The sequence below is a fragment of the Acanthopagrus latus genome, chromosome 14 (genome assembly GCF_904848185.1).
Source record: "Acanthopagrus latus isolate v.2019 chromosome 14, fAcaLat1.1, whole genome shotgun sequence".
NCBI lineage: Eukaryota > Metazoa > Chordata > Actinopteri > Spariformes > Sparidae > Acanthopagrus > Acanthopagrus latus.
This window is the reverse complement of record NC_051052.1, coordinates 16,516,090-16,541,292: the sequence shown is the minus strand read 5'-3', so window position 1 is coordinate 16,541,292 and position 25,203 is coordinate 16,516,090. Positions and strand designations below refer to the sequence as shown.

Genomic DNA, 25,203 nt, shown 5'->3' with positions numbered 1-25,203 from the left:
TTAGGTCCCATGTTTGAGGTAATAACGTCTACTATGCAGTGCTGTCTCAATTTATTTTTGTAAGTATTTTGCTGACAAATGCTCTTAACATGAGTACTTCCATTCACTCACACCACTGAGTCAAGAACTTTAGTTACTAGTAACTTCAGATCAAATGAGTGTACGTGCGATGTAGTCTGTAAACCTGAAACCTGGAAACCAGTCAGCGTTTTTTCACGTTTGTTTCCCTCGTCTCAAAGTCGATGAGGTTTTTCTTTTAATTGATTCTCAGTTATAGCTCTGAAATAAGTTCTGTGGTTACAACAGGCTTAAGATATTAACAGGCTTTGGTCTATGGCATAAAAATCAATCATTGCATGTAAGAGTGAAGCACTGTATCTAAGTGCTGTGTCGTAGGCAACTGGATCTGTTTGAGCTTTTTGAAGATGTTTCACCTTTTGAGCTGTTGTACAGGCGGTAGAGTGGGTCATCTAGTAATCAGAAGGTCGCTGGTTCAAATCCTCGACTTCAATAGATACTGAACCCCAAATTGCTCCTGATGTTCAGTGTATGAATGTGTGTGTGTGTGTGTGTGAACGGGTGAATGTGTTGTAAAGCGCTTTGAGTGGCCTGTAGACAGTAAATGCTCTATAGAAATACAAATCCATTTCCTGTATTCAGGAAACACATCCTGTTAAGATTAATATGTTCCTTTATTGATTCCCCCTTGGGAGAAATTTGCCAGTATCTCGGCAGTACAGAGTGAAGTAAGTAGCAGTGCAAGAGTAAGTCTAAAATAAATAGACAGCAATAGAGAGAAACGCCACACTAGTCTATGGCATGGCACTTAGAATATTCATATGTAGTAAAACTTTTTAATTCAACACATATCTAAATACGTGATTACTTATTTTTATTTTGAAATTCGATTTGTGTTTGACTTTTGAGTACTTTTTTATTCATCTATTTCTTGTTCAACATTTTTTCTGTTTAGAAAAGAAATAGACTTCAAGCACCGTATATCATTTAAGGGGAATGTGTTTTATGTGAATGTGTTGTAATAACAACTCACAGTCACACTGTTAATAATTACATGTTAATTTTGTACAATATTATGTTTGTATGTGCAAAGGAGTTTATTCTGTTCTATTCTATTTCTTACCTTTAAATTATATTGTTTATTTCTTTACTATTGTTATTGTTTAGTTTTTTTTTTAATAATACTGTCCCCTACAACTAATTTCCCATTTGTGGGACAATAAAGGAATATTGTGATTCTGTTTCAGTGTTAAGTGAGACCTTTATTTTGAAGACCCACAGCGGAAGTGAAGTACTGCTGTCGATGGCGGATGGACACATCTCTCCGCTCGCTCCTGCCGCGGCTCCTCATACAGTACTGGCAGTCGCCGCCGCAACGAATGGAGGCGAACGGGTGGAGGAGACATCACCAAGGAACTGTTTCGCTATCAAAATAGCTTTCCGTCGAGCGTGAGGAGGATTTTAACCCGAGAACACCAGCACGGGGGTTGAAGACAAACCGCACTATTTTCTTTAAACAAAACAAAACAAAAAACGCTTCCCCCTTTTTTCCCCCTCTCTCCGAACAGATCGATCGCCTGTCATTTAAAAAAAAAAAAAGGGCGTGTGTGTGGTTGTGTGTGTGTGTATGTGTGTGTGCGGGGTGAAGGCAGAGGCAGCATTCATCTTAATGCTATTGTAGATTTTTGCTTTGTTTTTTTTTTTTGTTTTTTTAAATACCACCGGGGTGTTGAAGGACACGGTCGAGGATGGGGTGCACGCTGAGCACGGAGGACAAGGCGGCGGTGGAGCGCAGCAAAATGATCGACAGGAATCTGCGGGACGACGGGGAGAAGGCAGCCAGGGAGGTCAAGCTGCTGCTGCTCGGTAAGGAGGAGAAGATGGGAGGCGGGGAGGGTTGGAGGGTGGACGAACTTCGCCTACAACACTGGGGCAACAGTGTGAATGCTCATACTGGTGTCGGTTATTTGAATTGTTTTGTATTTTGTTGTCAGCTATAAACTGTTGGGGAGTTTCAATTCCGCATCGCTAGCATACTCCCCTCCTGTGCTAACAGCCCAACTGTCAACTCTGGGTCAGTGAACGCACCGCAACGGTAGAAAAATGAAGGAAACCAGCCTGGATATCTGAAAATTAACAGCCAGTTTGTGTTTTAACTTCAGATATGTACCATTTTTGTTGTCAGGATTAAAACGCGTTAGGTTTTTTTTTTCCACTCTCTCCTTTTCTACCCCCTCCCCTCTCTCTCTCTCCATTGTTGGCATTGGATCCATTCAGTCGCCACTATAGACCATTTGTATTGACTAAATCCTTCCAACAATGCCACATTTCCTCTTGTCTAGCCCCAGTGAGAAAAAAAGGCCCATGGGTCATGAGGGGGGCCAGGCCGGAGTAACTGTTGGCTGAAAAGTTTGTTGAGTCAAGTTATTTTAGGGTATTTAAAGGTGCAACCCTTGTTTTTTGTTTTGTTTTGTTTGTTTGTTTTCTGAAGTTAAGGAGTGGCTGAATTGATCTGCTTTTTCTGTGTCTGGAAGCCAATATGTGTTGTCCTCGAGTCAAGTTCAAGAGTAAGACTGATTTTAAAAAAAAGTATCTTGCGTAACAAACACAGGAAATGACTATAATGAAGGAGTAAAAATATCGGTGACATGCAATTAGAAAAGGCTCCACCACAGGCTTTTATTTTGGTAAACTGACATATCTCCTTTAAAGGGTCACTGTGTCATTTTTGAAGATTAAATCCAAACTCAGATTTTTAATGCTGACAATAAAAATTAAACTCAGAAATGGTAACCTTTTCTTCAACTGAATGAACAAGCTGATCTCTGAGGATAACAAGGTTCCTGAACACTGTTCGGAGCTAGAAAAGGTGGCAGGGTCCGCCAAATATAAACAGTAAAACAGCACGAGATTGCTTCTTCAGTGTACTCTGTCATGAAAACAAAGAGAGTTTATTTAGTTTCTTTCTTTTTCTTCCAACCAAAATGTCTTCCCCAAAACTACATATTGCACCTTTTTTAATATCGGCTACGAGAATACATTGTGAATGAAAGAGGAGACACTCGTCCTTATGTTATACGCGTTTTTGCCGTGTAATTTCTCCCTTCGATCTGCTTACATTCAGAAGCCAGCCATGTGCAAACTGATGGCATTACTTACACAAGGCGAAACACTGTTATCCATGTAAACAGAGAGCGTAGGTGAAAAACTTTTCCATCAATGCCCTAGCTTTGGGAAATGTTGACATGCACACACATGGTATGTGGGTTACCAGGACGTGAGGCCTGAACAGAAGCCAATAACAATATGAGGCAAACACCTAACAGAAGGAGCACAATGAGAGCTGTGAGTGAGCTGGAGAAAATAAACATTTCCTCATGTTCTCTGCATAATTCAGCAGCACTTCTTCTTACAGCATTACACATGAAAATGACACATTTCTCAGGAGCTACAGAACATTTAGTTCCGCATCGGTGTCGTGGTTTTTTTTTTGCTAAAGGTAGGCCACATTCCTCAGGTGCTCGGAAGCCAGATGGGACTTGCTGATTGAAGGCGAGCAAGTTAGGTCAAGTTTCTGCTATGTGGCTCTGGGGTGGAATATGAGTTTTCATCAAGCCTCTGCTCTTGACTCAAACCACCGTGACGTCAGTTGAAGCGCCCTCCGTCTTTTCACTGGAATAGCTGCGTCGTCGTGACAGTTGTGTGCCAGGTCGTGTGGCCCCCACGCGCTGCCGCTCTGGCACCGCTTCCTGCCATTTGTGTTTGATCCACTCGGCGTGATGGGCTCCTCAGGTTACTGCCTTGAAGTGACATACAGGAGAGCTGGAGAAAGGCTGTAAAATGAGAACAATGCTAATGACTGAAGCATTAAAAATGAAAAAGGCGAGCTGTAGAGGAGCAGCGGGGCCCGAGTTAGGAGTTTTTAGTTGTTTACCTTGCAGATAAACAGACAGTGAAAATATGCTGTGTTGTTGCTGTTGATGCACAGGCCATTCAGGAGTGTGCTTTCCTCTAAACACACCCTGTCAACAAGAGGTAGGACGTCAACAAACATGTGGCTTTGGGAGTAAAAGATGCAGAGATGTGTTACATGGCGGTGATCCCTACCGGAGATGTGTGTGCATCCAGCAGCAAACCTCTGGAGATCAGACGAGCAGCTTCATGTGGTGACCACTTGGCTCTCCAGCTCTCTCTTTAAATGTTAATCACATGCTTATGCATGCTCCCCGTCACCAGCACGGAATCATCACGCTGACGTAAAAACCCGCAATTTGCATGAAAAATGATTTGAATCTTTGTGAGCGTGCTGCTGGCAGGCTCAGGTGTCTCTGCAGAGACAGAGGGGGAATGTGAAAACCGAACATATTTTCTCATTTAGCTCTCGCTCTCGTTTTATTTCCATAATCTCTGGGACCCAATTATCCTACTATTCATATCTACATGCTAAAATAGATTACAATCTCCTCCGCCTAATTACTCTTTCTATAGCTGTCGTGCGACTGTGGGAAAATGTTATTAATAATCCTCAGCCTTTTGTCTAACTTTTGTCATTGTTCTGTCTTGAATCTTATCCATATTTTTTTACATTATGTAATCAGAAATGTTGGCGTGACAGTGACACTCATCTTAAAGACTACAAGCTCGGACAATCCAATCTAAGCAGTTGAACTGTTCACATTCCTTTATCGCCGCAAGAGTAATAGGACATCTCCGTGAATAGTCCGGTCTGTGCCAGCGTGTGTGGGAAACAATCTTTTAGCGATCGATCTGCTTGTTGGCAGATCGATCCCCGTGGTCATTTCCCTCAGTGGGTAGCACCGCTCGGAGGCTCCTGGAATCCTTCATGAGTGACTCATACCTAAATCTTCCCAGAGGGAGAGAGAAAAAAAAAGAGTTACTGGATAGTGAGGGACAGTAAATCATAACGGGAGAACGACTGTACGAGATGGAGGGAATGTAAAAGAGGAAGAAGGGTGTATACAGTGGAAAACAGAGAGAGGGGGATGGATGGGCTCATGCTGCTAATGTGGCATCACTAATGTGGTTAGCACATTGTGCCAGGCTTCATAAGTCCTTGGACTTCTCACCTAAAAGCGGACGTGTTGGGAAGGCAGCCTGGCCCTTCATAAACCTCCTGAACCCACAGAAATGTATCTTCATGCGAGCAATTCGACCCAAAAGCCAACGTAAACTGCTGCGAATGTGGAGCCCCTGGGTTTGCACGCAAGCACACATTCTCCAAGAGAATTAGCTGCGACATATGGTTAATGTATAAATGAGAAAGGCCCAGGCATGGGTAGTCATTGTAATCGCATTTGTCTCCATACTGCCATTGTTATAAAAACATTCCTCGTCCCCGCTGCCTTCATACTTATAGGAGGAGGATCAGCTCCAAGAGAAAAAGATGTGTTTGCGGTCGGTAGATAGAAGCTGCTCTGTTCTCTGTGGTTGAGGAAGAAGAGAAAAAAAAGAGAATTCCTCCCTTTTCCCTGGAAGGGTGAGCTTGGATTTTCCCAAAATAGTTTGAACCGCTAGAAACAGAAACCAGCTGCTCCAGTGGTTTTAGTCTGTAGCTGTGTTGGGGTGGGCGTATCAAAGCTGTGGGTGTGTAACATGACTCTGCATGAGGAGCGATAGGTCAGGCCTGTGATGCTATATAACCCTTAAAGCTGTGTGTGTGTGTGTGTGTGTGTGTGTGTGTGTGTGTGTGTGTGTGTGTGTGTGTGAGATAGAGTCAAAATTAGGACGCCTCTGTGTTCTGTATTGCTCAGGCCTGGAGGCTTTGACAGGATCCACACCCCAATGATGTCACTGGTGTTGAGAGGCCAGAACCAAGTCAGTTACATAAACCCATAGCTCACGTCTCATTGATTATAGTGGAGACTCAGAACTGAATGAAAGGTAATTGGGTCCGAGCTTTGACTATTGGGACACATTGGGAATCAGTCGGCAGTTTGTTGGGGTGGCTGGTTTTATTCTCTAACAACTACTTTTTCACAGTTTTAGAAGATTCCGGTCATGATTCATCATACGTCACTGTTTATTTTGTCTTGGCTTTCACCATATCCAAGTATTTCTCAACCAGTGTGGTGCACCTTAACGTCAGTGTCACTGTTGGTTGCCCGTACAAGTCTGTGGATGATTTGTTTATGTTTTTTTAAAGCTGCTGGATTATGGATTTCTAATATCAGATTTTCCATCAACCGTCTTAAAGTAAAAGTTACTTTCTGCACGTACTCAGGTTCCTCTAACAGAGAACAACAGTTAGCGAACGTTATTTCAAAGGCAATACTGACACTCCAAAGTGTAAGTACAAGAAGAACAGTCTGTTAAGTTTAGTAACAAAATCACTTTACATTGATACAGCCTTCAAAACCAGAAGAAATCCAACACTTACTTACAAACTATAGTCTAATGTCACAATAACAAATGATTGCTCATCACCATTTCCCAGGGTTCAAGGTTACGTCTTGTTTGGTCGACTAAAAGTCAAAACCCTAAAAATGTTCAGTGTACAGCGATACGAGGACAAGTAGATAAAAGCAGCAAAGTATTACATTTGAGCATCTAAAATCAGCAAGTGTTTGGCGTTGAACAGATTATTAAAATGTCAAAGTCTTTGCCAGTAAGTTGTTGATTGACTAAGCTGTGGACATCTGGTGTCTTTAATCTCTGCTGATAACACCCTGTCAGTAAAGTAAACTTTTTCTTAGCAACCAAAGCCATAAAAAAAACCCATAACGACCACTAAAAAGTCACATCACTAGCAGTTAGCTCAACGTTTCCTTTACAAGGAGGCTACTTTGAACTGCACTGTGAGCTCATAGCCCGCCTCGAATGGACTTTCATGCTTCCCAAATCGAGAGGTATGTAAAGTGTCTTTGGCACGAGGGAAAATGGAAGGCCGAAGGGTGCAACTGTGCCAGCTCACCGGCCGCCCGTGCCCAGTCGAGCAGCGTATCTGCCGTCTGTGAGCCGCTCCCACAGGGATTCACACAGCAAGCGTTTGGCCTCAGAGCACAGAGAGCTGCCACTGTATCGTCACCACCCTCCAGGGTGCTCCAGCACCCGCGTGTTGACACCTAATTAAAATAATGTGTCCTCAGGTGAATATCATTCAATGATACTGAAGGTGAAGTGCCAGGGCTGTACTATCAGCCTGCACATAATGCTGAGAGAAAGTTTGTAGGAATTCAGACAGAAATCTGTAATCTTTTTGTGTGAAAATAATTACAAACGTCACTGACAGCATGAATCAGGCTGTTCTACCAGTGGCATGTGTCAGAAATGTCCCAATAAAAGTTGTTTACACAACGTCCTTTAAAGTGGAACTAGATAGGCAAATGATTTATGATGAAAGAGTAAACCCTCTTGTCTCTGCTGACAGAATCACGAGGTCACACATAATGGTAGAATTCAAGGTATGGTTCCGCTTCCTCTTCTTCTGCTGTTTCTAGAGTGGAGAGAGAAGCGGGGGCTGTTTACTTTGGGAATAGATGCTCTCAAGAGGTTTGAAAAATCTTCCGTACCGGCAGGGCAGCGTTACGTCAGCGTCCATCGGCCAATTGCCTGGCTATGATCAAGTCCCCTGCTGCTGTAACATGAGGAGGACACATTAGTGGAGCTAGTGTAGTTTATGGTAATACCCATTAGAGCAAGAGTCTAATCAATGTGGTTCATGATGACGTGACAGATGTATGGACGCCCATTTCTAACTGTAAGAGAAAGAAAAATCCCATGTTGAGTCATAGTTAGATTATGAGAAAAAAACTATTAATTGATTATTAATTTTTCACTTTTTATGTCATTATTTTGACTTTTTATCTCCTAATTTTGTCTTTCTTTATCCCATAACTTTTAACTTTTTCGTCAAGTTTAGTTTATGTTATTTTTATTAGAGGGCAAGAATGGGCGTCCTCAGAGATTGCTTTGACTTAATAAGATAAAAAGTTGAAAATTAGATTTTAACAAGGTAAAATTATGAGATAAAAAGTTAAAACTACGAGTTCAAACGCAAAAGAAAAGTCCTAAATATGGTCGCAAAATGTAGATTTTATGAAAAAGAAAGTCATAATTATAAGGTTAAGATTCCTTTTTTTACAAAATGGACTTTTTACCTCCATAAATTGGCCTTTTATCTCATAGTAATGGCTCATCAAACTGGCTTAAATGGGCTCCCATACAGATGACTTTGATTTGTAAAGGAATAAAAATTAAAGGACACTTCCAAGCGACTGCTTTTGGTGAGAGCAGCCGATGCATAATACATAATAGTCACGGTGGAAGACAACATGTCACACACACACGCTCGCGACCACAAAGCCTACTCAGGTGACTGCGGCCTCACACTCGAGATGTCCTGGATATAACAAGAGCAGTTGCCATGGCACTGTGACGTTGGAGAGATCCGCAAAAGCAGAAGCCGACAGTCTGATTCCCTTCATGCTCGCCCTCTCTCCCTCCCACTCGGCGCTCTCCATCGCAGCGTTGTCTCAACTGTGGCTCAACTACAATGCCGTCAATCCAATAAGTCGCCATCGCCAAGCGCCCGCCCATCCTGCCATGACAGCATCGTCTTCTCCGCGCTTCACGGCACTGTCAATAATAATCTATTTTATCATTAGAGCCTTGATGAAGTCACTGCTGTTAAACTTCCAAACACAGCTTGCGTTACACAATGTCAGAAGGAGGAACGTCAAATTAGAGCGAGCTTAGCAAGCAAACTAATCAGCGTATCAGGCTGGAGCAGAGGCCAGACCGGACTCCTTTCAAGTCACACACACACACACACACACACACACACGCTCTTTGTTTCTCAGTTCTCCTCAGGTTGACGTGGTTATGCTCCAGTTTCATTATCACGGTTCCTCGTCATGCCATTCAGCCACACTAGATCATTGTGTTAAAAAACACTAAGCGCTTTAAAAAAAAACAAAAAAATATACGCAGACAAAGGAAGTGAGCTGGTTGACTAAAGCATTAAAAATTGATTTTGCAAATCATTTTGCTTGTTGCGTGCAACATTGGCCTCCTGAAATATTTACACTCCCTAATAATCCTCTTTGTTTTTTTTGTCTTGTCCAGGTGCTGGAGAATCAGGGAAAAGTACGATTGTCAAGCAGATGAAGTGAGTTCATTTTCTTCTTCTTCTCCTCTCATCAGATATGCATAATGGCACGGAGAGAGTACTCATTTTTTCCACAACACAAACAGTGTCAAACACCAATCATGCTTTTATAGCGTCTCTCCGGGTGATGTTACGCTCTATGAACAGCAGTACAAACAGGTACCGTGCATAATGGATCATGAAGACAACCCAGCAGAGCACATTAATGTAGACTCTGCCTATGCATCATCTACATGTTGTGTGTGTGTGTGTGTGTGTGTGTTCTGCATATGAATTATATCTTACATAAACATCCTTACAGATAACACTCATCAAACAGCAGGCATGTCGGATGTGCAGCAGAAGCAGCTGTGATATTGCTTTTTCTGTTGGTTGTCTACCTGTGCAGGATGTGCAGAGCAGCGAAACTGTTCCCGTAGAAATGTTATTTCACTCACAGTGAACAGTCATAAATCGACTGGGTGCTGTGAGATATGATAGTACAGTGTCTGTCTGATGTAAGGAAATGATTAGCTTTACTGTGTGTACTTATTGCATCATAATGAAGGTGACAGAATACATTTACAGGCTGTTAGCTGGTGAGAGTTGCTTTAAGGGACGGGGAATAAAAACGCTCAGGCTAAGCAGTTCCATCATCAGGATAATCATGAATCGGAATAATCAGTGACTTGAAAAAGCTGGCTAGCTTATTAACGTGCACTTATATATTGATTTGCTGACCACCAAGATATGCGATGCAAAGATAAATTGACTCAAGTATGTAGCTGGTAGCTGTTAGCAGCCCGTGGGCAGCCGAGTCTTGCTGTGTGTTTGGTTAAGGGAGCGAGCAGCTATGGAGCTAATGGAGCTAAGAGATAAACACACAGCAGCGTTGAGAGTTTCTGTTCAGACAAGAATGAACTGCAGTTTAATGTGACAACACCACACGTTTACAGTAAATAAATGTACCGAAGTGCTTCAGCTGAGTACAGTTTGGAGGACTTTGAATGCTTTAGTTGATAATGACAGTAAAGAAGCCTGAAGCCTTGGTTGATTGATCAGGGATTCATCTGTGGCTAACCAATGAATCGTTGAAATAGTTTTTCTGGCATAAATGTAAAACATCCTCGGGTTACAGGCCCATAGCGAGGATTTGCTTCATCTCTTTGTTGACCATGGTGGTAAATTGAAATACGGGGGTTTTGTATTCTCAGTCGAACAAAACATGCAAGTTGAAATGTCAACCGGGGTTTAAAGAATTCTTGACAGGCTTATCTGTCTTCTTTCTCTCCTTTTATACACTTAACAATGAGTTAATTTATCTGTAAAGTAATAGGCAGATTAGTGGATTGAGAAAATAACATGTTAGTTGCAGTAACCAGTAGCCTGATGCAGCTCAGACCTCTGCACTGGGTGACTTTTTCCCATCGTTATAATAAATATGGGCTCTAAAATTGTATTTTGAGTTGATCACATTCACCAGTCTGCTGCTATAAATACTCACTGGCATGACAAATGCATAACTGAAATTTAAACACAGTCCCTCATATGTACTATTTACTTTAAAATCACAAGACAACTACGGTTCCCAGCTTCCTTTTTTTACTGCTGGGAACTCAATTTTCGTGGGATTTTACAAAGACAAGAACCACAAAATGTGATGTAAGACAACCAATTATAAGTCTCTGAATTCTTTCAGTGAGATACATGATAATACATTTACATTGTACGTGTTCAGGTTTTATCCAGAATAAGAAGGAGAACTGTAAGAGCTGCCTCTATTCCCTGGACGATCATGATTTAAGCAGCAAACAATGAGGAGCGCAGAGGTCAGGGCCGCTGTGCCTGGCAGTATTTCTGAAGATGTTACAATGAGTGTTGAAGGTCGGAGTATTACAAGAGATACTGGATAACAGGATAAAAATAACTTCAATTCTCTCCATTGAAGGTCATCGCGGGGAGAGAATTGATCATGACAAGATGATTTTTATTTATTTATTTTTTTGATGTTTAGCATTTGGAGCAAATTGATTGCAGCTGTTTGTCGCTTTTTTTAAAAGTGTATATATATTTTACCCCCCCCCCCCCCCCTTTTTCTGCAGGATCATCCACGAGGCGGGCTACTCAGAAGAGGAATGTAAGCAGTACAAGGCCGTGGTGTACAGCAACACCATCCAGTCCATCATCGCCATCATCAGAGCCATGGGGCGCCTCAAGATCGACTTCGGGGACGCTGCAAGAGCTGTGAGTGACGGAGGAAGAGGAGTGTTATTTAGAGGGTTTACTTGTACACGTGCTTAGAAAGGGAATAAGAGAGCAGATTATTTGTGGTGATATGATCAGCAGCTGTCTCTAAAATATCTAGCATATATTGCCACTGGTATTTCAGCAGGGCAGAAGAAAAATGTTAATTATAATGGCGGTGTAGCGACTTTGACCGTTGAGTTATGATATTGACATCTGCGCCACTCCCCTCCCAGGACGATGCACGGCAGCTGTTTGTGCTGGCGGGCTCGGCGGAGGAAGGCTTCATGACGGGAGAGCTGGCCGGTGTCATCAAGCGGCTGTGGAAGGACGGAGGTGTTCAAGCCTGCTTCAGCCGCTCCCGCGAATATCAGCTCAACGACTCGGCAGCATAGTGAGTCACAAACACACACACACAAACAGCCAAGGTAACAGTTGCAACCAGAACTGTGAGTCACCCACTGAAAAGTCTCAATGGTCCCACACACCAACTTATGACTTTAAACGACAAAGTCTTCCACATCAGAATGACCGGGCGCATAAATTACTGCCATTCCACTGCAAATACACAAAAAGCTGCTGCCACACTTTAGCAAACACGGGTCGCCCGAGCCCTCAGAGAGCAGAAAGCAACAGTAGCATGCATCAGTCTGGACTTTTACACTGTCAATATTTGCCCTCCTCTGCTAAGCCTGAAGAGCAGTGGCTGGAAGGACCGCTTAATCTTTGACCTTACAAATCGGCACAGGAACACTCGCCACATGCTTAAAAAACAAACGCTGAGAGAAGCTAAACTGCTCGATACTTTCACCCGACCAAATCTGTTATAGGTTGTGCAAGAGTCTTTTGGATTTGAGACAAATGATTTCATCACATGGCAGCTCTCGTGGTTTATCAGGAGAAAGGGCATTTGCTTTGTTTTGCTGCCGCAGCACGAACATCAGCGGTTACGTCCCAGGCCGAGGGGGGCTGCGGTTGTTGGCCATTTTCTAATTGGTTCCTTTAATCCCGCTGTCCAGGGGCTTTTCATGAATAGGAAACACCATTACTAAACCTTGTGTGTTCTTTACTCCTTTTAATTCCTTGGAAGACAAACAAAAGGCTTGTTTGCGTGAAGGGGGAGATTATTTGTGTTTGTCTGCTGGCAGCTAGAGGTCACTAATCTCTCTCTCCCTTGTAATTTATCAGCAATAACCTTGAGGTGTTAGCTTGAGTTACAATACACCCAGAGTGTGTGAAAATGTAGGTTACAGTACGTGTGACATCCGTTACGAAGGCAGCATATTATGACGCCACACATTAAAGGTGCAAGCAGCAGCACTCGGGCCGGGACCTGGTGGAGCAAATGAGACAGGAAATGAAAAAAAAAAAGGTGAAAGTTTGCTCTGTATTCTTCTGTGAGAGAGTTAAACCGTTGAAACTCTTTCTCTCATCGTGGCTCTTTAGAACACTGAAGTTTTAAAATATAAATGGCTGTAATGCAGAGCGGTGCAGATACTTGGTGCCAGCTTGTGGGACGTGTCACCACATTGGGTTTGGCTCGAGTCAACCCAGTTCGGTTACACCAAGTTTGCTCGGATTTGGAAGAGAATCTGAGAGAACTAATGCTGTCGATTGTACAAGGAACCCTCAAGCCTGGTGCATTATTAAGTATTAATGTTGACATGAAGAATTTAAATGGTTTCAGAAATATGTGCTTAAAATCTGCCTGTGCAGAAATTAATGTGAGATTAGCAAAATGTTGGGATTTTATTAAAAATGCTGCAGTCAGAGAATAAGAAAGTAATATTGGATGCATTTCAGAATTAGAGGATCAGAAAAATATGGAAAGTCTTGTTTTAAACAAGCTTTGTAGTACCTGAACATATATCTCAAGATGCACGTAAACGCACCATGAAGTCCTTTTTGGTACCAACACACTCTGTCGCACAAAGCAGTGTAGATTTACAAGTTTGTGAGGTGCACCTGAATGCATCGTGAAGTCTGAAACCTCATGCCGTGTGTGAAATTCCAGCACGGACAAACAGCAGAGGACAGAAGCTGAATGTCCTTTTAGATACAAACATGTTCTCATCAGTGTAGTTGAAAGCCTTTAAAGATTTACTCACTTAACAGAACATCCACCTCTATTAAGCTCTGTAGTTTATGAATGCTTATCAGATCATTCAGATAAAGGAAAATAATTTTTTGAACTCAGCCCTACTTTTAATTATGAAGATTAAATAAACTTCCATCCATTCTTTGTACCTGCATGTTCCTATTCAGCTCGGAGCAGGAGTTGGGATGTGGGACAGCACCCTAGACGGATGACTGGTCCATTACAGGACTAATGTAGACTGACAAACACATTCACACTTGCATGTAGGGAGTTTCCAATGTAGCAGCAAATCCTGAGACCCAGAGAGGAACCCAGAGGGAATCCACGACACAGAGACAACAATGCACAATCACCGAAAATACCAGGGCTCAGGTTCAAACCCAGGGAACACTAAGCCATCATGTCTAAATTTACAACACACAAATTCTGTGGCTTACTTTGTTACTTCACAGTGGGTTCACTTTTTAAACTTCACCTAAAAGGTACGAGTCCTGACTTGTTTTCAGTCTAAAATGTGGAGGCTAGTCAATCGGCGAGAATGCACCGGGAGTTGTTTGTTCATCTGGCAGTTCCACACTTGACCTTGATACTTCTGACACAGTTTCTCCCACTTGTTTCTCCCCCTGCTCTCTTTCTCACAACCCTCTTTCTTCTTTTCTCCCTCTCTCCCCGCCTCCTTTTCTTTGTGCAGCTACCTGAACGACTTGGACAGGATATCCCAGGCCACCTACATCCCGACTCAGCAGGATGTCCTGAGGACCCGAGTCAAGACCACAGGCATTGTGGAGACACACTTCACATTCAAGGACCTGCACTTCAAGTGAGAATTCTATCCCCGTCACATCTGGCAAATATTCAAAGATCTTATGCACGTTGGCTTAATTAGCTCCCCTTCCTGTTACTACTGACTCACTCGCTGCCATAGAAATTCCCTTTGAATATCCCCAGCTGTAAGTTGTGACACAGTCTGTGACGGTGTTGTTCACATCGGGGATGACTCAGTAAGAGCCCAGAAACAGGAAGTGGGGACAGCAGACCTGGTGATGTCATGATACCAACGTTTGGCAGTGTAACTGAAGTTCAGACGGATGGCCACAAATAGAAGAGGGTTTAGTTTATTACTCAGATACTAATAAAGATACATTTGACAAGTATAACTTTAACTTAAGGTTAAGAAGTAAATGCCATCGCACAGAGTAATGGCTATAGAATAATGTCACGACAGCCTTGTTTCAATAAGCTATTATGTCTGCCACTGTGCAAGAAATCTCCCAGGAGAAGAAAGGCTGACATTTCCATTATAGACTAAATAAATGATTAATGTCTCGGGTTGTCCTGTTTTTTGGTAGTTGCTACTCGGAGGACAGCGGTGCCAACAAGAGTACAAGTTGGAAACGCTGGAGGGCAGATATGTTGTCGTTCTCCACTAAAAAAGAGACTTATCCAGAGACCTCTCCTTATTTAAAGGTGCAATATTCAAGAATTGGCAATCTGTTGAATTCAGAGCTAGTTAGCTCAGTTAGCGGTGTGGCTAGCAATTTGGACTGGGAGCTCAGAGTACCCAGGGAGTGTTGACATTTACGCCACTAGCACAGGAGCTGGGACAGGCTATCGCTAGCTGGTTAGCATGCCAACATCAGTAGGTATCTCTGTGGAACTTTTTTTACGCTAATAATAATGTTAACAAAACAAAACAACCAGCACATAGCATAGCAACAGTTTAAGCAAAACACGCTCGCATGCATAAACAGTTAAAGAAAAGAAAGGACAAACAGAAAACAAACCTAGATTAAATTTATGTGCATAACTGAAAGAAGTATTCCACCAAAAGGTTCAACATGAAATGAGACCTTTTCAATGAATTCTTTAACTGGATGTGCGATGGTAACGACCAGGAAAAGTACTGAAGAGTCTTGTCCTTGGAGGTGCAGGTATCAGGTTACACAGGGCATAACACTCAGTAACAACGTTATGTTTCAGTTTAGTCATTCAGTCGTGATGACACACCACTGTTGTCACTACTGTGTGTCACAACACCCTACAGTTTTTCTGTAAGTCAGCCATCGCTCTGCGTAATGTAGGAATTACACAGCAGTGACTAACTGTGCTCTTATTCAGCTCCATCAAAATTAAAGTTTTTCTTCATCTTCGTGGTTCCAGCTGTTAAAGGACTAACTGTATTGTAAACAGAATAAAAGGGGGCTTACCTGCTGATCCAAGGTGTCAGTCTGTGACATGTTTTGACAACTAACCGCCTTTGCCCACTAATCGTACATTACGTTTTTTTTTCTTTTGACAGTCCCTGTCCTGCCTTTAAAACCATTTAGAGCTGTTACAGCAGCTAAATGGGCCTCTTGCTGGTTCCTTTAACGTGCCGCGGCTGTGTGCATTTTTCTCGCTGAATTCTCTGAATGTTAGCAATGTGCCGTGGTGTGCATTTAACCAGAATGGCCCTTAATTATACACTTTAAAGCAAGTAATAAAATGAGCCCATATTTATACCTTCTGACTGCACAAATGGACGGCAAACACAGAGCAACAGTTTAAAGTCTGTTTTCCCCTCTGTTGTTATACAGTCATTGTGTGCACAGTTAAGTATAGACGTTTGCTGAACACCTGAGAATTCTCTGCACAACCTAGTAGAAAGAAACACTCGGTTAGGGTTCAGAAAAGATGATGTTCTGTCTTAAAATACCTGTTTTGGATGCCAATAACATGGCCAGAGACGTCTCAAGGTCTCCTGGAAACTGTCCTGAGTTCGCCTTAAATATATCTGAGTATCTCTTATACTTGAATATATAAGAAACACAGTCTTGGACACTGGCTTGACAGAATTGTTGCCTATTTCAGCCACCATCCCCTCCACCTCACACTGTGACAGTCAGGTCGATAACATGAAAGCCGATACCTTTTGTAGAAATGTCAATATGATAGCCCATGTATGACACATACAGACATGAACGAACCAGCTGTGTGTAGAAATGTTTACAGCTGACATAATTTTGGCGTCTGGGCGGCTCTGAGATCTTTACAGTTTGTCGAAACTAATCTCAAGAAACAATGGACTCACAGAATTTCTGCTTCCTTTTCCGTTTACCACTGTCATCAATAAAGCCTGCAGCAAGACCGGAGCAACCACAGTGACGCTTCTATTATCTTTGCCGTTGGGCCTCCTAAACACTGCATGTACTGTGTATGCAAAAGTTTGTGTGTCAACATGTTTACTTATTATTTCCTCCTTCCAGAATGTTTGATGTCGGCGGCCAGCGGTCTGAGAGGAAGAAGTGGATCCATTGCTTTGAGGGTGTGACGGCCATCATCTTCTGCGTGGCCCTCAGCGACTACGACCTGGTGCTGGCCGAGGACGAGGAGATGGTGAGTTCCTTCACCCCGCCGACTCGCAGATGCACATGTTAGCAGGCGCTCTGTGTTCATGCACAGCAGGAACCCCCGTCTCTGTTTACCAGAATCGTGATGGGTCACAGAAGTAGAGATTAAAAGAGTTTCCCTTTCAGATCTTTACATGTTTACCAATCATTGATCAGCGTCATCTCCCTTTTTTCCCCCTCAGAACCGGATGCACGAGAGCATGAAGCTGTTCGACAGCATCTGCAACAACAAGTGGTTCACAGACACCTCCATCATCCTCTTCCTCAACAAGAAGGATCTGTTTGAGGAGAAGATCAAGAAGAGTCCTCTCACCATCTGTTACCCAGAATACGCCGGTAAGACTGACAGCATTTTACACAATGAACATTTGGGAAATAGACTATTTGCTTTACTGTTACCATTCTCATCTCTATCTGCCAAATATAAAGCTATAACCAACTTTGAGTCCAGTCTGTTTGTAGCTTTTCTCCCCACAGTTGCCAGGTGCTTGCTCATGAGCGTAGGACCCGTGTACAGACTACGGTCTAGACCTGCTCAAATTGAAAAAAGTGTCAGGAGATACCTTCCTTTATGAATTGGCGCTTTGTTAAATCGAACTGATTTTGCTTGACTTTATTTGACTTGACGTAAGCGGGCTGTTCCTGGTTCTTTCATGATGTTGGCAAGCGGCCAACTCGACTTCTGGGAGGGGAGTCCCGAGCCAAGATATAGTTCAGCACATGATCTCCATAAAACCTCGACTCAACGGTTTTATTTTGTTTTATCTAATCATTAATTTAATGAGGCAGTCTCGAGGCTACACAACTGTATAATATTATTTTGGCTTACTGCTAGAATAGTTTTGAGTGCTTTAATGCTCAAAGTTGTCTGTAGCTCTGTCTATTTTAGCTCCCCCGCTCCTGAATGCCCAGTCTGCTCTGATTGGTCAGCTCACGCACGCCTGAGCCAGAACTGCTGACACCACCTGAGCAGAGCGAACATTGTGTACTGTAGTTCGAAGATTGAGGCGAGAGAAGAGGTAGTTTTGGAAGCTTAAACTGCAGAGCTTTATAAATGACTGTAATTATAAACAAGACATCTTCTTCACACTGAGGCTGTCCTTCCAAACTGTGTCCCTTTGTGATGAGACTCAGCTTTGATGTGGAACCATATGATCACAAGAAAATGAAGCCCAGCCATGTCGCTCAGCCCTCAAAACAATACAGATATACAATTTCAATGCCTTCTCTTACATTGCGACTTCCTGACTCTTTGACTTCCCGCCCCCCCTCTTCCTCCTCCTCCTCCTCCTCCTCCTCCTCCTCCCGTCTGTTCCAGGCTCCAACACGTACGAGGAAGCAGCTGCCTACATTCAGTGTCAGTTCGAGGACCTGAACAAGAGGAAGGACACCAAGGAGATTTACACCCACTTCACCTGCGCCACAGACACCAAGAATGTGCAGTTTGTGTTTGACGCCGTCACCGACGTCATCATCAAGAACAACCTGAAAGACTGTGGTCTCTTCTGAGGATGATGATAAAAGAAGAGGAGAACTTTTATTCTTGGTAAGGAGCTCCTCATCGTGACTGTCGTCCCTCCCGAATCTTTCTAATAACCAGAGCTCCCCCTTAAGGTTTTAACTGTGTGTCTGCAATTCTAGCTTTTTCTCTTTCGGATGTGTTTAACAAATTGGCTTCAATCGGTCATTTTCCAGAATTATGAAGGAGCCATAGCTGCTGACCACAAAGACACAATCCATCTTGATTAAACGCTTAATTTAATCACTGGATTGCTGAAATCATTGCTTCCTTTTATCAGAGGCTTAAATACATTTTCTGCTCCATTTAGATGTTTGTCGAGCTCTCCAAAGCCCTCTCACACCCATCCCTCATCCCTCCTCGCTTCCCCTCATGCCTCTTCCTCTCTCCTCTTGTGTCTTCAGGCAGTGGAGCCAGTTTATTGTGCATCTTTTGGTGGGGAAGATGAGAAGAGTCGGGAGGACCAGTCAAAGGACCAGTGCTGTACTATATGCCACTTTTAACAGCTTTATTTATGTTTTTTGTCTTGGAACATTTTGAAACTAGCGTTACCACATTTGTGTAGGATGTTTGTTATCATTGTAAGAGCGTCACCGCAAAAAAAAAAAAATCTGCACATTCTTTTTTTTTTTTATCATTTTAAAGAAAGAAAATTCCTTTTCTGTTTTTAAGTTTTTTTGGAGAAGATCACGTTTTTGCTGTTCCTTCTGCCGCTGTCTCTGGAAAAAGGTAAAAAAAAAAAAAAAACAACCTTTGCTGTCGGTGGAAATGCTTCTTTTCTTCCTTCCCTACAACCGAAAGGGAAGAAAAGGGGTACAACTTTGAGTCCAGTTTGTTGGTACTTGTGCCTTCGCATGCCTTTTTACTGCGGTCTTAGTCCCAATGCTTGTTCTGTTGCCTGCTGAATTGTTCTAAACATAAAGAGGTAAACTGTTTTCATATGTTAGTGTCCCTGCTATCTTATATGTGCACACCACTGAGCTATCAGGAGGAGGAGGAGGATTTTCCCTCTGGTTTAAAGGCACATGGGTCTCCATGGTGACCAACATGTAGCCTCCACAGCCCCCCACCTCCACCTCCAACCCTTCCCCTAACCGCCATGACAATGGAAGGCCTACTGGCCAATCACACAGTACAATACTGAGATGTATATTGTTACATTCACCCCAAAGATCTGGGGTTCTGGTTTTTAAACACTGTACAAAATATCCATTCATCCCAACCATTCAGAAAAATGGTAAGTCGAGGCTCGAGCTTATAATACGCTCACATGTTTAAAGTACAAAGACCAGACTACCAAAGTAGGCACATTTTAATGTATATTTTAATGTATTTTGGGGGTTAAGGAGAGAAAAACTGAACCACAGAAACGATGGTTGTAAAGGTTGAGGTTCGCACGTCGTTCTTGGATCCTGTCGAGTGATGGTTTGAGAGCAGGGCGGCGCTGCTCGAGGATCCGAGAACCCTTTTCATTCGGGGTGATGGAAACTGAGATGGTCAAAGGGAGCCTGGTCTGTGATGTTAGATCAGTACTACTTTGCCAAGAGGAGAATTATATTACAGTCCTGGAATCTTGTTCATGTAAAGAAACTGCCACAACTGTCAATGTATGTGTATGTTCTCCATGGATGGAGGATCTTTGTAGACTCATCTCCCTTATTTTGCTAATAAAAACCATTTACAAACCAAATGGATGTCTTGTTAATGATCTTAATCAGTTCCCTCCTTTAAAAAAACGCTCAAAGATGTGTTGTTTTCGCGGATTGCAAATGCCAAACCCACTTAATTAGAAGATGCAGATGAAGATCCGTAATAGGTCACGCTTTGATGCCTCTATTCACGCGGCCGAGGTGCGTGCCATGTCTTCGTGCACTGGTACTGTTGTGCAGCCCGTATGCATTTCTCATAAAGCCGGGTACCTTGTTATCTCCAAACAAGGAGTCCCGCAGAGGCAATTAGAGACAACATTGTCAGTTCCACACACAACCTCCATCACATTTGTATTCCTCTGTGGCCTTTGCGAGCTGTCTCACCTGCAGTAGAACTCAATATGAAGGTTTGTTGGGATGAAAATCGATCGTTCCTCAACATTCACAGCCACACCGCAAAGGTTGACTTACTGATATAAAACCACCTCAATGTTATGTTTCCTGTTTGCGCAAGATTCTTATGTAAAGCTCTGAAGGCTGGTGATGTGTGTCTGTGACGCGTGTCACCCTAACAAGATTTACATTGTAAATGTGCTGTGACAGACCTGTGAAGAGCATCGGAGACGCTTCCCTTTCTAACAATGTCTCCTCAGAGGAGAGACGGCGAGGTGCAGTCTGTCACCCTGTGTGTTAAAAAGCAAAGGAGAGGAATTAATGAGAGAATTTGATACCGTTGCTTATTTTGAAGCTTTACACACAAATTCCCTAGCAAATTCAATAATTACTCTCCTTTCTCATTTGTTTTGGCATCCACCTACTCATAGCTACTCATTAGCTGCTAACTTCTATCTACTGTAAGGTGGCGGGCAGGTATGTTAGCATGGACTGCTAACTACCCCGAAGAGAGCGGCAAGACTCAACCAGAATAGTAAATCGATGACCCTGAAAAACAAAAAAGTTTGGTGATTAAAAAAAATCCTCATTACAATCAACAACTTGTGCATCACATGTAGGCTAGCTTAGCCGTTTAAATAGTCAGATAAAAAGACAGTGGCAAAAGAATTGGAGCGCAAGGCTAGCAGCTTAGTTAGCCTCAAGCAAGTCCAAAGTCTGTGATCATTCGCTAGTTGCTAACCTCATCTGCTGTGTGGTGTTTGGCAGTTATGTTAGCTATATGTGTGCTAACTACCCTGATGAGAGCGGTGAGACTCAACCAAAACAGTAAAGTTTCACACCTTGAAAAGCAAGAAATAAGCCAAAAGGTGCTTTAAAAAATGTAGGCTAGCTTAGCCGTTTGGTAGCAGGCCTAGCTAACGTACCTGCCCAGCACCAGACAAAGCAGATCGAGTTAGCACCTAGCTGCCAATCAAAGTGGAAAATTCAGCAGCTAACGAGGCTCCCTGACACAATCAGTGACGTTTAAACCCAACACGAGTCCCAAGCCCTAAATTAGCCTCCACAGCACAGTTGTTAATTTAGCCTCCAATCTATCTGGGAGCATCCAAATGTTTAACCTCAGTGACTTTCTTTATTTCCCAAGATGCATTGTGTCCTACAGGCCCAGATCACCTTGCAACAAACTTGACGACAATGCCACACTTCATCGTCACAGGTGAGCTAACCTTTGGCGGCTGCTATTTCTGTGGCAGAGCAATATTTACCAACAGGTTGCTAACGTTAGCCACCGTAAGCTACAGGTCACACCACACTGAGGCTGTTCAACAGAGCAACAGGGTTTCACAGTCTAATGAATTTAGCTTTCGTCTGTCAGAGGAAGGATGTCATGTTTTCTCTTAAAAGTATCACAGTCAAAGGGAGTTTCTGGTTTCATAAAAACAAAGGAAACACAACTTCAAATCTGCTGACGTAAGGGATGCCTTCCTCCAGTTGTGCGCTGTACACCAGGCGCTTTGCATGTGCGGGTTTGCTTGCACACACGACGAACGCTGCCGATTTGCATGTCTGCCAACAGACTCCTCTGCAGCGGGCGGGCGGGCGATAACCCCCCCGGGCATCCCCGTGTTTGAGCTTCCATTACCAGTTGACGGGAAGGTGGGACGAGTCTGAGAGAGATAAATGAGTGTTAGGTTTATGAGACGACGCTCCATGAATCCGGGGGTTTGGATCCCGTGTGTTCTGCCAGTCGGGAGGAGTTAGAAGTGTGTACGCACGTGGGCGAAGGGTGCATATGTTGCGTTTATAGCACCTTTAAAAGATGAGAGAGAAGAAGAAGAAGACAGAGTAAACAAGGGGGCGGCCATGATGTAACGGTGTAAAAAAGCAACACGGGTGACGCTGTTGAGGTTTCTCTCCCCGCAGCCAACGGAGGATGGGGAATGTTTGAAGTGTGTGAGGGAGAGAGGGAGGGAGGGTGTAAACAGATGGAACAATGGAGGCATTATTTAACCGTTGTTTCCCAATGTTTACTGTCTGCTCTCCCCTCGGTCACTTTCTCTGGGGGCAGCAGGTTGGAAACAGAGATAAGACGGGCTTATCGGCTCTGCGGCCATGTCGGACGGGAAGCGTCGTAGCACCAAACCAGACGACATTTTCGAGTCTGTGTTGCGCATTCTTTCACACACTGGGATGTTTCACTGTGCAGAGTGCTGAAGCCATGTGAGTCTGCAGTCCGTCTCCGGAGCCCGGTAGAAAACATACGGTCGAGTGTTTTTTTTATCGCATAACTCCTCTATCTCCCAAGCGATTTCTATTTTCTGCTGCTTCGGCCACACGCTCTTAAGTGGCCCTCTCACACTGCCGGTGCGAAGGCCCGTCAGTCAGAGATATTTAAAGGCCCTGTGATGTTGTAGATATTCAGGTTTTCTCACACGCCTACTTAGATAAACGGCTCCTCTATAAACTCTTCTAGAATCACCATGATGTCACCCAAAAAAAACAAATCAAAAAGCAGGTCGTTGATTTGCACAGCGTAGATTTGGAGATCTTCCATCCGACCACCCCAACCGCCTTTTACGAACTTTGCCATTTCTTTTACAACACACCACCTGACATCTTCCTTTGCTTCCGTCATTATAACTTTGTCCACCGGAGGTCACCGCTAACAAAAAGTTTAAATATGCGTTGTGATAACGCGCTCGCACTGACGAACTTTACACTCGGTTGTGTGTAAGCAAGGCAGCCATTTTGAAAGTGCAAGTTCAGTCATCATCATTAACCCAATTAGCTGCCTCTTTTGTAGGGTGCGTTTGTGTGTCTGTTCATGCGTGACAGATGGGTTGTGTGTGGGCCGGGCGAGTGGGCGGGTGGAGGGATGTATGAGCTCGGCGTGTTTGCATGTGTGTGTTCGTGTGTGTGTTATGTGCAGGAAGCTGCGTGTGCGCACTCCAGCTGGACGCCTGCTGTCTGTGCTTCTGCTCGTCACCTGATATATGCCGGCCATGCTCATTCAGTTTCCAGCTTTTATCTCCACACACACACACACACACACACACACACACACACACACACACACAGATGCTAGCATACACACTCTCTTTCCCCCCGTGATGTCATCGATTCGGAGCGCCATGGCAACAGTGAGCGAGGAAGCAAGAGAGGATGAGGGAAGGAAAAAGGACAGATATTATTTCATGCTGAGGGGATGAAGTTGTTATAAATAGCTCCTGATGTTCCTTCGTGTCCGACGACGGGGACGGTCGGGTCTGATGGGGGGGGGCGGCGAGGATTGGTCACCAGGGAACATTGTGTCTTTGTCAAGTGGCAATTTCAGGCCACTCAGAGTGACGCCATTCGTCCACGGCCAGCAGGAGAAACTTTTTTTCCTGTCAGAAGTAGGCATGCGATTTCTCTTCTTTAACAACGCGTTAGGTGGAGCAGAAAGCGCTGCGAGTTGAATGAGCTAAAATTGGCTCGCAGCTGGGCATGGATATCTGCTCCATTCATTTAATAACTTTTATCGTTGTCTGTTCTCAATCAGTCGTCTGTCTGCGTCCATGTGATTGGTTTTAATTCCCCCTCAGCTCTTTAATTTGCTCTGCCTCGTTCCCCTGGTTTCTCTTGACCTCGCCACTTCCTGTGTTCAATTGGGCGTTCAAGTCTTTTCTGGGAGCGATTCTTTTCCGCGCTGTAGTCAGTTGATGCGTGAATGTGTATTTTATTGTCTGGGTTTTTTTCAGCCTGGAAGCGTCTCGGAGGTGTCACGAGATGAATCAAAGGGGTCCTGAGATGATTAGCAAGATGGAAAAACATGAAATAGACATCACATGGCAGCCATTTTCCTCAGGGTTGGAAACTCGCATCATACTTAAGTGTTCCAGGTTGCAAATTGTATAAACGTAGGGAATCTGAAAAATGATCACTTCACCACTTCCTTTATTGACTAGCAACTTTAAAAACAGTGGATAGTGAAAATCTGGTGGGCCATATTTCATAGTAAAATAATGTATTTACCATCCAAATACTACTGTTAGCTAAGAAGTTAGAGTGCTAACATTAGCTCGTCATGGGTTATGAATCTGTGGTTCGACCTTGAAATATGGCCCCAATCTGGAACACAGCAATATGACATGTGAGCCTCCCACCCTGAGCACCACATCAGAGCTCTCATGGCAGTCTTGTGAATATGGTCAACCAGGACTCATTCCCAGGGTGTCAACATGCTGCCGTTTTGTCTGGTCTGTCTGCATCTCTGCGTTTTGTTTTGTTTTTAAGGAAATACATGCATGGTTGATAGTTGATTTCTCCAGCAAAACAAATAGTCAATTGACAGCTGTTTCCCCAGTTGCAAAATCAACTGAGTAAATCAGAGCTGTGAATGCAGTATTTATGAATGAGCCAGAAACTACAACCAAAACTGACAACGGAGAGGCGCCAGAAATTGATTCAGAGTGAAGATCTTTGGCAGACCATCCTTTGTTGCTTCCCTTCAGTGTGTCTAGATGTAGTTTAGAATTGTTTTGCAACGTAATCTCATTTGTCATGTCGTATTGCGCAATTTGTCCCCTCTCAGATTACTTAGCAGTTTGAGCGGCAGTTTCAAAGATGGACATTTGTTTTTAAGGCGTCAACATCACTGGTGCAACAGAGGATGACTTGCATGTGAATATGAATATGTGGTTTGAATATAATGAATAGAATATTTTGGGGGTTGAGTTTCTTACAATCATTGTGAATACCAGGAATTATGTTTAATTTTACGTGAGAATGTGTAAAAAGAGTAA

The 25,203-nt window shown here is 43.4% G+C and overlaps 2 protein-coding genes and 2 long non-coding RNA genes across 7 annotated transcripts in view; 2 read left to right on the top strand and 2 right to left on the bottom strand.

Moving 5' to 3' along the window:
• The first annotated feature begins 1,329 nt into the window (after window positions 1-1,329).
• On the top strand, window positions 1,330-20,064 carry gnai1 (guanine nucleotide binding protein (G protein), alpha inhibiting activity polypeptide 1). The gene is made up of 9 exons (XM_037122102.1): window positions 1,330-1,884; window positions 9,103-9,145; window positions 11,227-11,368; window positions 11,605-11,762; window positions 14,158-14,286; window positions 16,712-16,841; window positions 17,038-17,191; window positions 18,174-18,401; window positions 18,779-20,064. The coding sequence occupies exons 1-8, from the start codon at window positions 1,767-1,769 to the stop codon at window positions 18,362-18,364; spliced, it is 1,065 nt and encodes a 354-aa protein (XP_036977997.1). The 5' UTR covers window positions 1,330-1,766; the 3' UTR covers window positions 18,365-18,401; window positions 18,779-20,064.
• LOC119032664 lies at window positions 1,924-5,657 on the bottom strand. 2 transcript variants are annotated; one of them, XR_005078998.1, is made up of 3 exons: window positions 4,126-5,657; window positions 3,953-4,040; window positions 1,924-3,851 (listed from the first exon to the last, which is right to left on the bottom strand). It is a non-coding gene; the product is annotated as an uncharacterized LOC119032664 (long non-coding RNA). The 2 variants fall into 2 exon arrangements; XR_005078999.1 differs by having other exon boundaries at window positions 1,924-3,840.
• On the bottom strand, window positions 18,778-23,310 carry LOC119032663. Of its 2 annotated transcripts, none has more exons than XR_005078997.1 (2): window positions 21,685-23,310; window positions 18,778-20,965 (listed from the first exon to the last, which is right to left on the bottom strand). It is a non-coding gene; the product is annotated as an uncharacterized LOC119032663 (long non-coding RNA). The 2 variants fall into 2 exon arrangements; XR_005078996.1 differs by lacking the exon at window positions 21,685-23,310 and adding an exon at window positions 21,343-21,476.
• Window positions 21,544-25,203, top strand: part of magi2a (membrane associated guanylate kinase, WW and PDZ domain containing 2a) — a 266,178-nt gene continuing 262,518 nt past the window's right edge. The window contains exon 1 of one of the 2 annotated variants that reach the window (XM_037122094.1): window positions 21,544-21,635. The gene's annotated coding sequence lies outside the window, so the exon portion shown is untranslated. The remainder of the gene's footprint in view (window positions 21,636-25,203) is intronic. The other variant, XM_037122093.1, reaches the window with a different exon arrangement.

What these genes read in the sequence shown, in the direction of transcription:
- gnai1 (XM_037122102.1), top strand. Translation starts at nt 1,767, where the DNA reads ATGGGGTGCACGCTGAGCACGGAGGACAAGGCGGCGGTGGAGCGCAGC. An exon ending in TTCAAGGACCTGCACTTCAA is followed by an intron (nt 14,287 to 16,711) that starts GTGAGAATTCTA and finishes TCCTCCTTCCAG; the next exon opens with AATGTTTGATGTCGGCGGCC. An exon ending in TGGCCGAGGACGAGGAGATG is followed by an intron (nt 16,842 to 17,037) that starts GTGAGTTCCTTC and finishes TTTCCCCCTCAG; the next exon opens with AACCGGATGCACGAGAGCAT.